The 16,029-nt window shown below is 40.6% G+C and overlaps 1 protein-coding gene across 16 annotated transcripts in view; it reads left to right on the top strand.

Annotated features, from left to right (window-relative positions):
- The first annotated feature begins 8,252 nt into the window (after positions 1 to 8,252).
- Positions 8,253 to 16,029, top strand: part of LOC308649646 (uncharacterized protein) — a 294,900-nt gene continuing 287,123 nt past the window's right edge. For all 16 annotated transcript variants that reach the window (XR_014022139.1, XR_014022140.1, XR_014022141.1 and 13 more), the window contains exon 1: positions 8,253 to 8,451. Coding sequence is in view for 5 of the 16 variants with exons in the window: in XM_081295374.1 (XP_081151500.1) it covers positions 8,367 to 8,451 (85 nt within the window). In the remaining 11 variants the exon portion in view is untranslated. The remainder of the gene's footprint in view (positions 8,452 to 16,029) is intronic.

Raw genomic sequence — 16,029 nt, forward strand, 5'->3', positions numbered from 1 at the left:
AAACTCAAGGCTAGATAAATAATTGATGAATTCAAGATAGGCATTTTATTTTGTTTTGCCTAGACTATATCTTTGGTAATGTTATGAAATTTATTTCTATCAAATCAGAAAAAAATCCTGACTATATCCCAGCAGGAACCCAGTGGTGGTCTTCTGATCATGAAGAGTGATCCCCTCATTGTACAAACTTATTTTTTCTGGTGATCTGTAGTGCTTGTTTGGTATAAAAAATATATTTGGTTCTCTGACAACAATTCACTTGATGTTAATAACAATTGGTAATGTTTGCCTGAGTCAAAAATTTCACTGTAGATTATAAAGTGATTTCCTAATTTTATCATTCCTTCTTAAATATATTATCTGGCACTTTCTAAAATATAGCACTTTTTACTTTACCAATTGAGACTACTTAGTTATCTCAAAGTAAAGTTCTTGCTTGAAAAACAAAATTAGTGCTTAATTTCTTCCCTTTATATAATAAATTGTCAAAGTAAGGCATTGTTTTAAGGGTCTTCTCAATTGATATAAAATACATTTTTTAAAATTTTCTGTTTTTTGAGAAACTATATAGGTCATTAAAAACACATGGATTTTCATAAATGCCCAGTGATTCAACTGACTGCCATCATTATTCTTTTCGATATTCAAACTGGTACAATTATGGCCATTAAAGAACCCCTTCCAGACAGCTCTTTCTTTCCTTGTAACAGATCCCATTAACCTTGAAAATGTTATGGCAAAATGAGATACTCTAGGTCCACAGGCCCCTTCTTCACTAGGACGTGCACTCAGTCGTTTCCACCAAGGACCCTTGTTCCTTTCGAGTTTATGATCCTAGGATTGATCAGAATCTGAGCCTTGAGGAGGCTCTTTGCTCCTGTGGCAGCCCCCCTGCTGGGCCATTTGACGCACCATGTCCACCCTCACCCACGTGGTTTATTTATGTATTTATTTTTACCCTTCTCTCATTGTGCTACTTTATGTGGCCATATAAAATCTATGTTCTTTAGCGGTAATCACAGCAAATGTAAACAGACAAAACTCACCATTTGGAAGGTAGAATTCTTTCAAAAGTCACCTATATGCTACTTACAAGTGACACTTCTGAAACACACTCACAAAGATGGAGAGTAAAGGAGGGTAGAACATCCCTACTAGGAGAATACCTGCCAGAAGAAAAGCAGAGCAGCCATGTTAGTATCAGAACAAGGCAGACTGCAAGATAAAGCCATTCTGAAGAGTAATGAGGACTGTCACATGATGGTAAAGGGAATGATTCTTGTACCACATGTAACAACTCTGCACTTGCTAGCCTCAAATTTTATGGAGTGAAATTGTCACAATTTTGGGAGAAATTTGAAAACCCATGATCATACTTTGCTAGGAGCCACAACCAAATAATATGATGCATGGCACTTTTGGTTGTAAGGTGACGCCAGCTAGCCATTGAGATGATATGATTATGTTAAGATTTACATTCATATGGAAATTGGACTCCTGCTGTTCACCTTGGCCTGCTACGGGACTCATGTTACGGGACTCCTGGAGAGTTCCCATTGGTTGGGGAAGGATAGTAGGAGGGAATTCCGGGGGAGGTGCTGGGCCCCGGTTCCGGTAGACGCGACCGCGTGGGTGGACCGGCTTGCTTGCCGGACGCGTACGGGGTATTGGTGGCATTTTCAAAAATAAAGTTTTGTTCCTGCTTGAGTGGCTCATGATTCTGTGCCCAGCCAGACTGCGGCAATTGGTGGCCCGTACGGGGATACGGAAGGTTGTATATGTCCTTCCGCTAATTGTTGTTTGACCAGGTCATGGGCTACTTGTATCTTTTCTTTAGTCAGGGGCCACTGAGGAACCCACACTGGTCTTTCTGATTTCCAAGTAATTTTGATTGTCTCAGTGGCCCTTTCTGAAAACCCAATCCATGTCTATTTATTTCTTGATCTATTTGAATTGGTGCTGTCATACCTTGTTCTTATTCTCTTAATCTTTTTTCTTTCCTAAAGCCTTGTCTAGCCCTAGTAGTGGGCGCATTAGGATTGATGTTATTTGTTAATGTCAATCCTAATTGATCTAGGACATCTCGTCCCCATAAATTTACGGGAAGATGATCCAATACATAGGGCTGTATAGTTCCTTCACATCCTTCAGGATCCCTCCAATCTAATACCATAGCACTTCTATGGGGATTTGTTGCCACTCCTAGGCCTCGAAGCGTTTGAGTGGCTTGTTGTAATGGCCAATGTTTTGGCCATTCTTGACGAGATATGATGCTGAGGTCAGCACCTGTATCCAGCAGCCCATTAAAGTCATGTCCTTGAATATTTAATTTTAGCATTGGGCGAGAATCTAAATTTAAAGACAGCATAGCCCAATCTACACCTGTGGAGCCTAATCCCTTGGAACCTCTTTCTACATTACAACTGGAAAATTTATCATGCAGGCTGGGTATTATTAATAACTGTGCTATTCTATCTCCTGGTGAAATTACTGATATACCTCTTAGAGAACTAGCTATAATTTTTATTTCACCCTCATAATCGGGATCAATTACTCCAGGACTTATCATAAGTCCTTTTAGTGTAGAAGAACTGCATCCCAATAATAAGCCTACTGTTCCCTGGGAAAGAGGTCCTTTTACTCCTGTGGGAATGATTTGAACTCCCATCTCTGGAGTTAGTACTGCTCTGGCAGAGGCGCAGATGTCCAACCCTGCGCTCCCTCTAGTTTGTCTGATGAGGGATTTAATGGATAATGCGTCCTGGGCACTACCTTGATGGTGCTGCTGGGTTCCTCCATTGCCCCGTATATTTGTGGTTTTGGGCCCCGGGGCATTGGGCCCTCTAGTCCGTTTTTTGGCAATGGAGCCTGATACCTTTCTCCACGATATCGTGGGTAAACACTTGGTCCTTGTCCGTTTTTTGATAACGGAATACCCTCTATGGTGGTTTGAGAACGGCATTCATTAGCCCAATGTCTCCCTCTATGGCATCGTGGGCAAATACCCGGTATTCTATTCCTTTGATACCTAGCTTTGTTAAACCCTCCTCCTATGGGGCAACTCCTTTTAAAATGTCCTGTTTGATTACAATTATAGCATGTTTTTGGCCTGGCATCTAAAGCCTGTTGTACTGCTGCTAAAACTTGCCCTTGTTCATTAATGTCTCTACATAATTTAATATATGTGTTTAAATCTTCATGTCTCCATGGTCTAATGACCTCTCTGCAGCAACGATTTGCTTGGTCATAAGCCAGTTGTTTTATAAATGGCATTGCCTGTTCTGTATTTCCAAATATTCTAGAAGCTGTCTGAATAAGCCTATCTACAAATTCAGCGTAAGGTTCATTAGTTCCTTGTATTACCTTAGATAATTGACCTTGTAAATCTCCATGCCCCTGTAAAGTTTTCCATGCCCTAACTGCATCTACAGCAATTTGTGCATATACGCCAGGGTCATATTCAATTTTCTGTCTTTGACCCTCATAAGGTCCCTTTCCTAATAACATATCTAGATTTCTTTGAGGGTAACCGGCTTCTGCATTTCGCCTAGCTGTCTCCATGCAAAATTCCTCATTGGCAACCTTCCATAACAAATATTGTCCTCCATTTAGCACAGATCGACACATGTTAGCCCAATCTGCTGGTGTCATGTCCAAGTTGGTAACAGATTCGACCATGCTTACCGTGAAGGGAGCTTGCGGCCCATAGGTTGTTACAGCCTCCTTTAATTGCTTTACTGTTTTGAAATCTAAAGCACGGTGAATTCGTTGCCCTCCTGCCTGCTCAAGTACAGGGCATGCTAATCTTTGGGGTCCTGCCTCAGAATTCCGTCCATCAACTACGGGAGTTGAGGGCCGCTCAGCTGTAGATGGAGCTGTTGGTTGAATTACGCCCTCTGGTGATAGAACGGAGTTAGTAGCAGCCTCCTGTTGTAATTCTCCACCTGATGGCTGTTTTTCCTCTAAGCTTTCTTTCTTTAAATTTTCCTCTGTCTGACTAGCTTGAGAGACCTTCTCTTTTGCTTGACCTAACGTTTTTTTCTACCATAGTCTGGACCTCTAACAATTTACTTAACAGTCTTTCAGTTTGTTTTTTACTAGATTCTAATCTACTATAAAGGTAACGCAACCCAATAAGATAGGATAAAACAAAGCCGAAACAGAATGAAACAAAAACGGAGCAGAGAATGGTTGTATCAATTTTCTCTTTCTCAGGGCCAAATAACTTCAAACCTTGAGCCAACCATTTTTCCCAGTTCGCCTGAGAAAATTCTAGGGCTAGGGAGCTTGAAATAAAAACAAAATAAATCAAAACAAGAACACATTGTTTTTTGAAATGGTCACCCATTCTGTCGCCTTCCCTCAGGGGCGAGCAATTTTACTCACCTCTAAGCTTCAGGCGTTCCCCGTCCAGGCCACCAATTGCCGCAGTCTGGCTGGGCACAGAATCATGAGCCACTCAAGCAGGAACAAAACTTTATTTTTGAAAATGCCGCCAATACCCCGTACGCGTCCGGCAAGCAAGCCGGTCCACCCACGCGGTCGCGTCTACCGGAACCGGGGCCCAGCACCTCCCCCGGAATTCCCTCCTACTATCCTTCCCCAACCAATGGGAACTCTCCAGGAGTCCCGTAACATGAGTCCCGTAGCAGGCTAAGGTGAACAGCAGGAGTCCAATTTCCATATGAATGTAAATCTTAACATAATCATATCATCTCAATGGCTAGCTGGTGTCACCTTACAACCAAAAGTGCCATGCATCATATTATTTGGTTGTGGCTCCTAGCAATACTTGAATATTTTAACCTGTATCTAGGATGCTTTAATATGTAAGGCATTCACTTAGTAAGATTATAAAGTTGGAACAAAAACTATGAGCAAACTTTGTCTAGTGGTTATACATGAAATCTGGAGACTGCAAGTAGAATCTACTACCAACATACCCAGAGCAGGCACAAAAATGTCACTCACTGTGCCATAAAATTGGACCTTCAAGTATGAAAGAATCAGTATCATATAGACTATATTCTCTGATCAATACCATTTGTAACCAAAATGTTGAAGTAATAAAACATGCCCTTCTAGATAACTCATAAAGCCCCCAAATTAATGAAAACATTACACAACTAAACTTGTGTAATCAATCAATCATTTCGTAGAAGAAAATGTGCATCTTCCAAACGTGTCTATTAGAAAAATTAAACATTTAAGGACCGGGCAGCCAATTTAAGAAGTTAGGGAAGAGGAGAGTAGAAGAAGAAAATAATGAAGTTCAGAAATCAATAACAGAGAAGGTAATTGTCAATGGATAGCATCAGTAGAGGTAGACATGGTTCCTGTTGGAAGACTAACAAAATGGAAAAGCAAGGGAAAATCAAGAAAAGGCAAAGACCAAAAATGAAGTACTAGAAAGGATAGAGTGTGTTCACCGACAGCTTTGGAAGATGAGCTCCCTGGGTCTCCTGCCTTCAGCTGTGTGCTCTGCGAGCAGCAGCACAGTTCCTGGCAGAATGGTCACCGCAAGAACATTTGTGAAAATTTCCATGACAAAGCAACTGTCGTTGGCAGTTGTGGCACATTAATTTCTAATTTATGGAACAAATTAATTTATTTCATCATCTTTTTTTTTTTTGGCTGTAGCTAAGGAGAGCAGAGGGAGAGAGAAATTTTCTAAGAAATTAAGGGGTGGTTTGGGGAGACTTAGATAGGAGAAAGGGGTGGTATGGTGCAACAAGTCAAAATCGACTGTAATTTAGTTTCTGTGCATTTTATGTATAAAAAATGATATGTTAAAGAGCTTTCAGAGATTTAATTACACATTTAAGGCAGTAGCTCCAGAGTTTTTAAATTAACTGAATTTTTTAAAATAGTAACTGAATTTGCAACAAAGAGGGATATTTTAAAATAATATGGCAATCTAGGAAAACTGAGACATATTCTTCTCCAGTAACAGGGTGTTGGAGGACTGGGCCACTGCAAAGACTTCAAGAGGGAAAAACATGTCACAGAATTGCAAATAATATCATTGAGGGATGTTCCCTGAAGGTAATTTTTTTCCTTTGCCAAATTGTTTGAAGTGTTGCCAGAATCCTGGGAAAAAGAACTTGGACAGGCACTACTGGGTCAGCCACAGGATACATACTTGTAACATTTCCAGATATATATGCTCATTTTGGAAGCTGACATATTAACTCTCAATGCTTCCTTTTAATGTTTATTGCTTGGAACAAATGTGACATTAAATGAGTATTGATTTGGATATGGTCTCACTGTCCATTGTGAATTTTATATTAGAAAATCAAACCGTCTTTGATTGTTCTCAGAGGAGGCTGATCCGTACTCAAGTTTGATTAAGACAAATCTGGTTTCATGGCTTTTGCTGAGTTTTCCTTGTAGGTACACAAGGAAATATGGCAGACACCCTGCTTTCTTTCTTAGGCCCAAGAGAGGGATAGACCAGGAAAAAAGATGCACATCACAAACTAGTGGAGGGGAAAAAAGACGTCAGACATTAAAAGCATTTATTCTCTCCGTGTTCTGACATGAGTTGTCAAGTGATTAGATCCTGATGTTACCGGCATGAGAACTGAGAAAAGCAAATCAAAAGATATTGTTGCATTCAACTCGCTAACAAGATGTATTTGAAGGTGAAATTCTGCAGTGGGAGGGCCACAAGTGAAGGCCAACAATTAAAATTTCACAGACTTTCTTTCGGTTAAATAAAATTTGCATCTTGCACAAATTAATTGGAATTTTATAACAGATGGAGCCGGATCTAGGGTCAGCAGAAAAAGAGTTTTCAGTTGATTGATGAGACGATGAAAATTTCCTACTTCCTTTATATAATAAAAGAACTTCACAGAGATAATTTGGGTACATCCGTGCAGTTTGGGCCTTACCGATGACAGGCTGGAGCTCCAGAGTGAAAATACACCAGGGCCACTTTGGCGTCGGTTCTGACCTGACACTTCTCTCGTTGGAATGTGTTTTTCTCTCAGCTGTGCTGGCTAAGTGACAACACAAGGAAGGTGAATTCTGTGTCGTGTGATTTGAGGACATTTCAGCTCTGTGAGCTAAGAATCTCCAAGTGGCGTCTGTGAATAGACTTTCTTGATTTGTATTAAAACACATTACACCCAACCAACCATCGCGTTCCAGGGTGTAAAGAGCTTGTCTTTGTCATGGGAATGAGTTCAATTTGTGTACAGTTTCGCTGGAAATGTCTAGACATTTCTCCTTAAGAGACACAGATTTTTTTTTTTCTTTAAAAGACATGGAAAAAAATAAAAAAAACAACTTTACATGCTTTCAAAAGATTGAAAAGATTGGAGGTACAGGCAATTGCAGATACCTATGGAGACGTTTTTCTGAACATTTCTCTGACATACCTCCTCAGTTTGTTGTCCTTTGGTGACCTGCATTGTGGGCTGCTGCTCACAGCAGTGGTTGAATATACATTTGTCATTGAAGGGACTAAAAATCCCCAAAGTGTTACTGGCCTGGGTGTAATAAAACAGACAGCTGAACTCGAACTGATTGAAATGCAGTCTAGCCTACAGCTACAGGCACAGTTAAAGACGCGGGCATGGCGATGCTTATAAATTGACTTAGCTTTTAACACTGGCTCCATGGAGTGCCTGCCTCCCCTGTCTATATGCCGGCTTGCTGAACTTGAGGTTATACCAAAAATGACATCCACCAGGAAGAGCTCAACGAGCAAAAGAGCTTTCTCCCACACCACCAACATAAACCAGGCATGGAGACACATTCTGAGTGTGTTTATGTGTTTGTGTACCCATGCATATACACAAAGACATAAAGGCTCTGGAGAGTGCAGATTCAAGGGCAAGAACAAATAGCAGCAGCAGCGCAGCAGCAGCAGCAACAACAACAGCAACAACAATACATTGACTCATTTAACACAGACTCTTCATCAATATCCACTGTGGGCAGGGTACAGGTAATTTAGGATAAGGACTAGATTTCTATATTTACATCTAAGGCTGGAAATTAAACTTTGCCAAGAACACTTTGAACACCTTCAGTTTGTCATCTGCAAAAGCACACTCCAACGACATCTCCAATGTCATCTTTATTGGCTCTTAAAAGAGAACATTGCCTTGGAAAACAAGCAAGGTCGTTGCTATTATCATACAAGAGATTTCCAAGGATTGACCACAACTCTGAGCTCAGAGTTATTTTTAGATGTGCTCATGGAGTAAAATGACTAAATGACAGTTTGATTTCAGAAACAATGTTCATCCCCATTATAGATCTGCCTCCCACACCATGGAGACCATTCTCTATCACTGCAAGTCCTTTGTGTTTGTATTCATATTAAATGTGAACTGACAATGAAATAAGGGATGGAGATGAATCTGCAGGATCAAGAAGTTACTGTGCCTACTTGTTCCGAGTTGGAAAAAGGAGGATCAGTTGAAAGCAGAACAGGTAAGATAAATTAACCTATAGTAAACTGGAATGTTCATGAAAAACACTTTTAAAATCTGCTAGCGAGGAGTAAGTAGTCCTTATCCATGACCATCACAGAGGATGAGACCATAGTAGAAGTTCAGAGGGAGACGTGGGACAAAGTTAGACTGGGGGAATGGGGATCTCTTACCCTCATAAAATGAAGTGTATGCACCTGTGGAGTAGACAGTCCAAGCAGAGTGTATATTTCAAATCTAAAATAACATTTCTAGCAGATTGCATAACACTGAATGATAACTGATGCACAGAACTAGAAACTGGATAAAAGTTCTCCATACTTTTAGGTTAAAACATGGCTTCTGGTGATAGTTTCAAATGAGAATATGATTTTTTTTCTCTTATACTACTGCCACCTTTGCAGCCCTTACTTCTTCCTTAAATCAGAAGAGAGAGGGAGTGGGAATTTTTTTTTGTTGTTGCCACATTAAGCATTGTTTACTTCCATAGTTATCTTTCTAATTACACATTAGCACAGTTTACATGCAAATAAAGCAACTATATAGGTCTATGTGTGAATTTGCTTGTACTTGTCCCTGTAAGTGATTGCAGCTAATTTTGGTAAATAATTTATGTTGCACTTAAAGGCATGAAATGAATTCACAAATGAGAAAAATTAAAACAATTGTTTCACACCCTCTGACATTTCTTCACATCTTAAATTTGAAGGTTTTTTTTTAATCTCCCTAGTTGGCCTTAATTATCTTTGTTTTTTAATAATTCCTCTAGCAGAAATTATCAGAAAATCATCTTGGATTTTATGTCATCATATTGATGGCACCAGAATTTTTTTTACCAATATGCTTTTATCCACTACATTGTAAAAGTTTCTTTGGAAAATATCCCATTATTGCACACAAGACTTAGTAATTGAATTTAACATTAGCCAGTATAATTTAGCCACTTGCTTTGATTTGAAAGGTCTAAGTGACCAAAATACTGTGTTCTTCTCAACTACCCCATGGTAGGTGCAACTTTTTCTGTATATGTAGGGAATTCTTTTCTTGGATACTTAGGTAGGGATTCAAACACAGACTTCAGTTATTAACTCATGATCCGGTAGATATTTACGCTACTATATATGTACTGAAACCCAACAAGTGGTCGAATATACACATTTGGATAAAAGCTGTACTTTTTAGGACCTCAGACTCTAGAGGAAAACCAGCATGTACACAAATACTTAATACACGATTGGATGACTGCAGTAACAGAGGTCATTGTAAGAGGTTCTGGTGATAGAATGGAAAAGTTCCTAAACACACAGCTAACCTGATGCTAATAGTCAGTTTGGAGCCTGTCTGCTGGGCTTTGAATACAGCTTGTACCCTCTGCTAGCTATCCAACAGGACTCCTGCCTATAAATAAGGCACAGGAAATAGCAAATAGCTCCGAGATTGTTGCTGTAAGTAAAAAGTGAAATACTATTTTAAAAGCACTTAGGTTAGAAATCACAAAGCATAGGTGTATAATATGTTTTAAAGTGTCTATTAATTAATTTGCTTAGAGGTTTGGGGTGAGGGAAAACTTCATGGAGGTATGTGTTAATTGAATCTTGAAGGATGGATGGGAATTTGTCATTGTAGACAACAGGGTTGATCAGATGGGCGGCTTTCGAGGGTTCCATTCTACATGGGGTGCTAAAACATCGTCTGACAATTAAAAGATGGGGAAATTGTATTTATTAGGCCTCCTCCCAGGGAGAGCACTGATTGGAGTTTTAGGGAATGCCAGGAAGAGCCGTCGGGGTAGAGGAGGGAGTCTCCCAAAGGCTGTGCTCATGTAACAACAGATGGTCACTAAGTGGCTTCCTGGGAGCTGGATCTGCTTAACTGCTACATGGTTATTTAGATGAGCCCTTACCCACGAAGCTTTCCATCTTTCCTCTAGCTTAATATTAATTTGACAGAGTGCCAATTGCTAGATTGCCTCGAAGCAAGGTTATGTGGTTGTAACAGTCAGGGGAGAGCTTGGATACAGTCAGAGAGGCAGGAGCACCCATGGAGGAATAATTCCATGTGGGGGTAGAACAGGAGCTGCTGATGAGAAGAGTCACGGCCAAGGGATGAAGATCCTCAGACGCATGTTAAAGAGTCCAGGCTCAGGTCTCCAGGCAATGGGGAGCCTTTTATGGAAATGACAAATAGATTTATAGTGAGGAAGATTCTCTGTCTATGAGGGGACTGGATGCTGGAAAATACATAGGAGACCATTGAAACAGACCAGGAGCCTTTTGATGAAAGCCTGAAATGAGTCAGTTATTGTGTGGATGAAGAGGGATTGGACCAAAGGACGGGGAGAGGCAGCCACGTACGTAGACTAAGTGACAAAGTAGGTGGTTATTTCATGGTTATTGCTATTCCCATTTATTTATGGTGATAAAGGTAAAAACTCACAATATGAGTTGGAACCAGGAAAAACTTGAGTCACATTGTAGCAGTAATGGCACTGGGGCATTGCAAGGGATATCGATTTCCTGAAAGAATTCGAATCAACTATGGACCAACATCATTCAGAAATTTCATTATTTGTAGTTTCTCAACGCAAACGTAGTTGGGAGTAAATTAAATCTTTGTGCACTTTTAAAGAAGAAATCCTCAGCAACCTCTTTCATCATAAAAGATAAGTCAATATGCAAATGATTCAAGAAAATCATACAAACCCTACTATTTTTGTTTGGGCTTTAATTATATCAAGGCTTCATCCAGACCTTTGTTTATGTCTATCATTCTATGAATTCTTTCTCCTATCCCCTTCTCTGAAAAGAATTTGACAGAAGTCTGCATATCCTTTGAACTTTAAAACCCTTGGCTTTCCAGTGGCTTAATTACGGATTCTTTAGCTTAACTAGGTTATATATATCTTTGTTCCATCCTAATTGGGCTCTGAGCCAGGTCTCTGAGCATTTCTTGATTCAGATTTCTGACATATTTTTCATTGTCTCTTCATTGTCACTCCTCTCACCCTAAAAGAAGGAGCTCTGCCATCCACAGATTTCCTCTAGGCGAGACTGGAACTTCTCCATCACGTAATCTCACATGCAGCAGAAATTATGTTAAACTCAAAACAATAAAGAAAACATGAATAATGCTGTAGTCGGAGCCTGGAAATGATGTCCGGCCTAAAGCCCTTTGTGTGGAGAGGGACTTCCTGGTATTAGCTGTTCCGTGAGCCAGCATGGGCAGCTCAGCGGCCAGCAAGAGGCCACATCAAAGAGGTGCAGCCCTTTCAACTGCTGCTCCTCTGGAAAGAATTCCACAGGGCAAACCTGTAAAGGGGGAAATAATGTGTCAAGCAGGCTCTGGGTTTTGGTAGATTGTAGGAAAAATATCTCAGATTGAAAGCAATAAATTCCAGTAAAGGGGAGAGAGAGGGGGGTGTGTGCAGATAACATTTGTGTGAGATGAACTTTAAACATGTGATAATATGTCACTCCCATGGGAAATCTGTGCGTTGGATGTGGTTCTTTCTCTTTCATAGTTGAGGAGCTTGAGATCCTAGGTGAAGGTGCTCAAGATCACCAGCTGATTAGTGGGGGAATCAAAATTAAAACCTTTGGCCCACGATGCAGAAGCTCATGCCTCTATTTGTGGCCCATACTGTTGAACTAATTTTTTTTCTTTTGAATTTTTTAGAATCTAATATTTAACTCTAATCTTCAAAACGTGATAACTATAACAGGGCACATCCACATTTTTAATGTCCTCTGCTTCTAAGTTTATTTCTAAGTTGATTATTTGGAACTTTAACAGTTTTGCAAAGAAAATGTGATAAAAAATGGAGTTATGCTGGGAGTGGTGGCAGACACCTATAATCCCAGCAGTTTGAGAGGCTGGGACAGGAGGATTACCAGTTCAAAGCCAGCAAAAGTGAGGCACTAAGCAACTCAATGAGACCCTATCTCTAAATAAAATACAAAATAGGGCTGGGGATGTGGCTCAGTGGTTGAGTGCCCCTGAGTTCAAACCCTGGTAACCCAGGGTTACCAGAATTTATATTTCAAGGCAAACTCCCTACTAATCTCTCATGTGGGGTCCTAAAATCAAGGTGTACTTTGAGAAAGAATGCTGTGGATGACAGGAAGGAAGAGAAGAACTCATTTCTTGAGGTTAAGCTTTGCTCTTGGAAGTACTGCAATTGGTGAAGCTTTTTGGCGATATCTTTTTATATCCCTTCTTTCACCATTAGTGACTGCTGGTATTTTTTTCTCAGAAACCACTTGTATCAGTGTAGGTCCAGCCAGGAGACAGAAACCATGCAATAATTTAAAGAGTGGAAATGTAATATAAAAATCACAAAGTTATGATAGCAGAATAACTATAAAAGTACAGACATAAAAAGGGGACCTAGGGCTGAAGGAGAAGACCTTAGAAAGGACAAATTTGATAGAAGTATCCTTTGTTCAAGGCTGCAGTTGAGACCTTATTGGAAAGGTACAATTGCAGCCCCTGGATGGAGGCCCAGGGCTGAGATGGTCCGGTCATGGGGAAAACAAGAACAAAGCAAGCTTCTAGGGCACATGCAAGTCACGGGGTCTCAGATTCTGAGGTGTGTAGGTGAGCGAAGGCTGGTGGGCAGGAATTCAGAGCAGTCAGAGGGCTGCTATGGGCAGGGGGCCAGAAGCAGTGGTACTTGCATTGGGAGAACTAGGGACGATGTGGTTGGAGCCAGGCCAGGGCAGTAAGTTCACCAAGAGGCTGCACTTTGGGGCAGAGCAGTAACACTGTCCTGTGTAAACCTGTAACATACCTGTAAAAGCAACAAAACCAACCAACCTCACGACAGAACCAGCACAGGGAGCCCCTTACTCCTACAGTGTTCGGTGTCCCTCCAGGGCCTTCCATGGGCGAAGCTGTACATCAGGCTGTCTGTAAAGGAGAGATTGCACAGGGATTGAAGGGGGAATTTAGAGCTAAGAAGTAGAAGTTGGAGACTAGACCATTATTTCCTTCTTCCTCTGTGAAAATAACTTCACATAAATACCAGTAAAGAAGAAGCAAATGAAAGTAAATAATGTTTTTATTAATTGCGAGCAGTTGATCACATATCATCCTTGAATGTGGCTGGATTTTTTTTGGGAGGGGTGCTTGTATTTTGCCAATGATGAGCACAGTGCCTGGCTTTCAGCAGGCTTTAATCAATCTTTGTTGAATCAATGAATCTCAGTAAGGTTTATATTCTTATGAAAGAAGTGTGAACTATTAGTGAGAATTTGTAAGTGCCATTCACTGTTCACTTTTACATAGTGAAAGTAAGTGCATCCAGAAGGGAGCAAGATAGCATAGATAAGGGGAGAGATTCTGGACAAGTGAATAAATGATTGTGTCATTGATGGGCAGAGTTGAGTGCAGATATTTAGATCCAGTCCTTATTTTGCTTTGGTCATTATAGCTTCTTCCCTTTTTTTTTTGAGATTACAGATTCACCAGACCTTCCAAATCGCTTTGCCGAGTGTTTCTAACACAGAGATGAGACGGAAGGATCCTCTGGGTTCGGGGTAATAAACAGGCACAGTGGGTCTGTTTTCTTGATTAGGATTAATTTTAGTTGGGAATTATTGTCATTAACAGGAATGAATAAGTGCCTTATTGAGAATGTGTGAAAATCTGGTTCATATCTATATTTTCCACTTTTCTTATTTATTGTCTAAATATGATTTAAATTTTATTATTGCCAGGGGGAATCATCAAGCCTCATATTTATTATCTATTTATGTGTCTATTTATTAATTTATTATTTATTATCATAAGATAACTCCACCCTTTTCAAAAAGTAACTTAAAGCAGACATAATTAAGCCATGTAAAAGATTCATTTTAAAAAAGGCCAGGAAAAGGGATTTTAAAAACATAAAAGGAGGAAAATATTCATACCAGAAATTAGAATTGTATGGCTACGACAGAGGATGAAATTATTGGATGCCATATGTTGGGTGCTTAGAATATTGGTTTAATTAGAAAAATAGTTAACTTGAGATCCAAATATCTAGAATTAGACTCTCACTCTGCCATATGCCTGCTGGGTGTCTTTGGTAATCATTTTTTTTAGTCTCCACTTTCTCATCTGTAGACTAGACAGAGGTGACTTGGACGTGTTGCCGTGGTGATGGTTACAGGAACTCTGGCACATGCACACGTTTTCTGACACTGTCCACATCTGAGATGTCACTTTCAGGGAAGCAATCTCCATACACGTTTTGTATTCGATATGTGAGCAATAAAGTTGGTATTTATTTGTGAAGAGAAGAACTCATATTTGCTCTCAACCATAGCAATAATCCAATTGTTCCCAGGTAGACGGTTAGGGGTACTCATGCTTAGTAGTGTTCAAATGTTATTGAAAGGAAAGTTCCTGGTTTGATCTTGGCTGAGGACCACAGGGTAGGAAAGCGCTAACGTGGCCTAGACATCTGTATGGGCAAATATTACCAGTCACTTTAGGCAGACACAAAAACTCCACAGAAGGTTAATTTTAAATAACACTCCTCCTGATAAGTTACCAATGAAATATACCTTGAAGCACATTGCAAATTAATGCCCACAACAGAGGAGCCTTATTATTCAGAATGACCCTTAAGAATATCTGTCCCCAACAGAACGTTTGATTTGGGATTAACTATGTAATTAACCTATAGCTTCAAAAATGGGATCTTGAGAGCAACACTCTGTTGTTTAATCTTCAGCTAGGGATTCTGAGCATGTTCCTCGGGCCTAGAGTGTGCCTGGAACAAAAGTGGGTGGTGAATGAACGCAGTCTCTAACTCTGGCTTCATTTCCTGAGAACTCCAGAAAAATTTATTCTGAAGAAGCCAATGACTTCTGGCTGAGCACCCATTATCTTCCTGTTGTTCTACTTGTCCAGAACAGGGATGGCATATTGAGGGAGGAATGTCCCGTGGGGTTCTGCATGGCTTCACATCTTTTCTTATTCACCAGTCTTGGCATGTGATTGCAACCACTCCATTCACACCACTTCTTCCAATCTTCCAATCGTTCAGTCTTCAGATTCTATGGAATTCCCGCCCTAGAGAGCCAGTTACCCACCATAAATCCAACGAAGTCAGTCCTTTCATCTGTCATGGACATCTCAGATTCAACATTCCTCAGACTCCTCATTTTATTTCCCAAACATCCCCCACTGTAGCACACATCACATTAGAGAAATAGAAACCTATGATAGAGAAAAGGAAATCTAACTTGCAGACTGATGCTCACTTCCTGGTCTTGGGGCCACTCGTGGCTAAGATGGCGCCTGGCAATCAGCCAGAAGACGTTACCGTGGGTTGTGACAAAAAAATCAGACCACCTCTAGAGCAGGCTCAGAACCTGCTGACCTTTATCCTGATTGGCTCCTGTGCTTTTATTAGCTGTGTGTGCTTCCTCAGTAAATGAGCTCCAGCCTTGACTGGTCTCCCTGACCAGTCTGATTGTCCTCCGGCGAGGGAGGGTTGGGCGCGGGTGGTCAGTTGGCCCTCTCCTTTCTTGGCTTGTCCTGGCCCAGGCGTGTTCTCCCATCTCTCCTGAAGATCGGGAGGGAACGA

The sequence above is a fragment of the Spermophilus citellus genome (assembly GCF_964194105.1).
Source record: "Spermophilus citellus genome assembly, chromosome: 5".
NCBI lineage: Eukaryota > Metazoa > Chordata > Mammalia > Rodentia > Sciuridae > Spermophilus > Spermophilus citellus.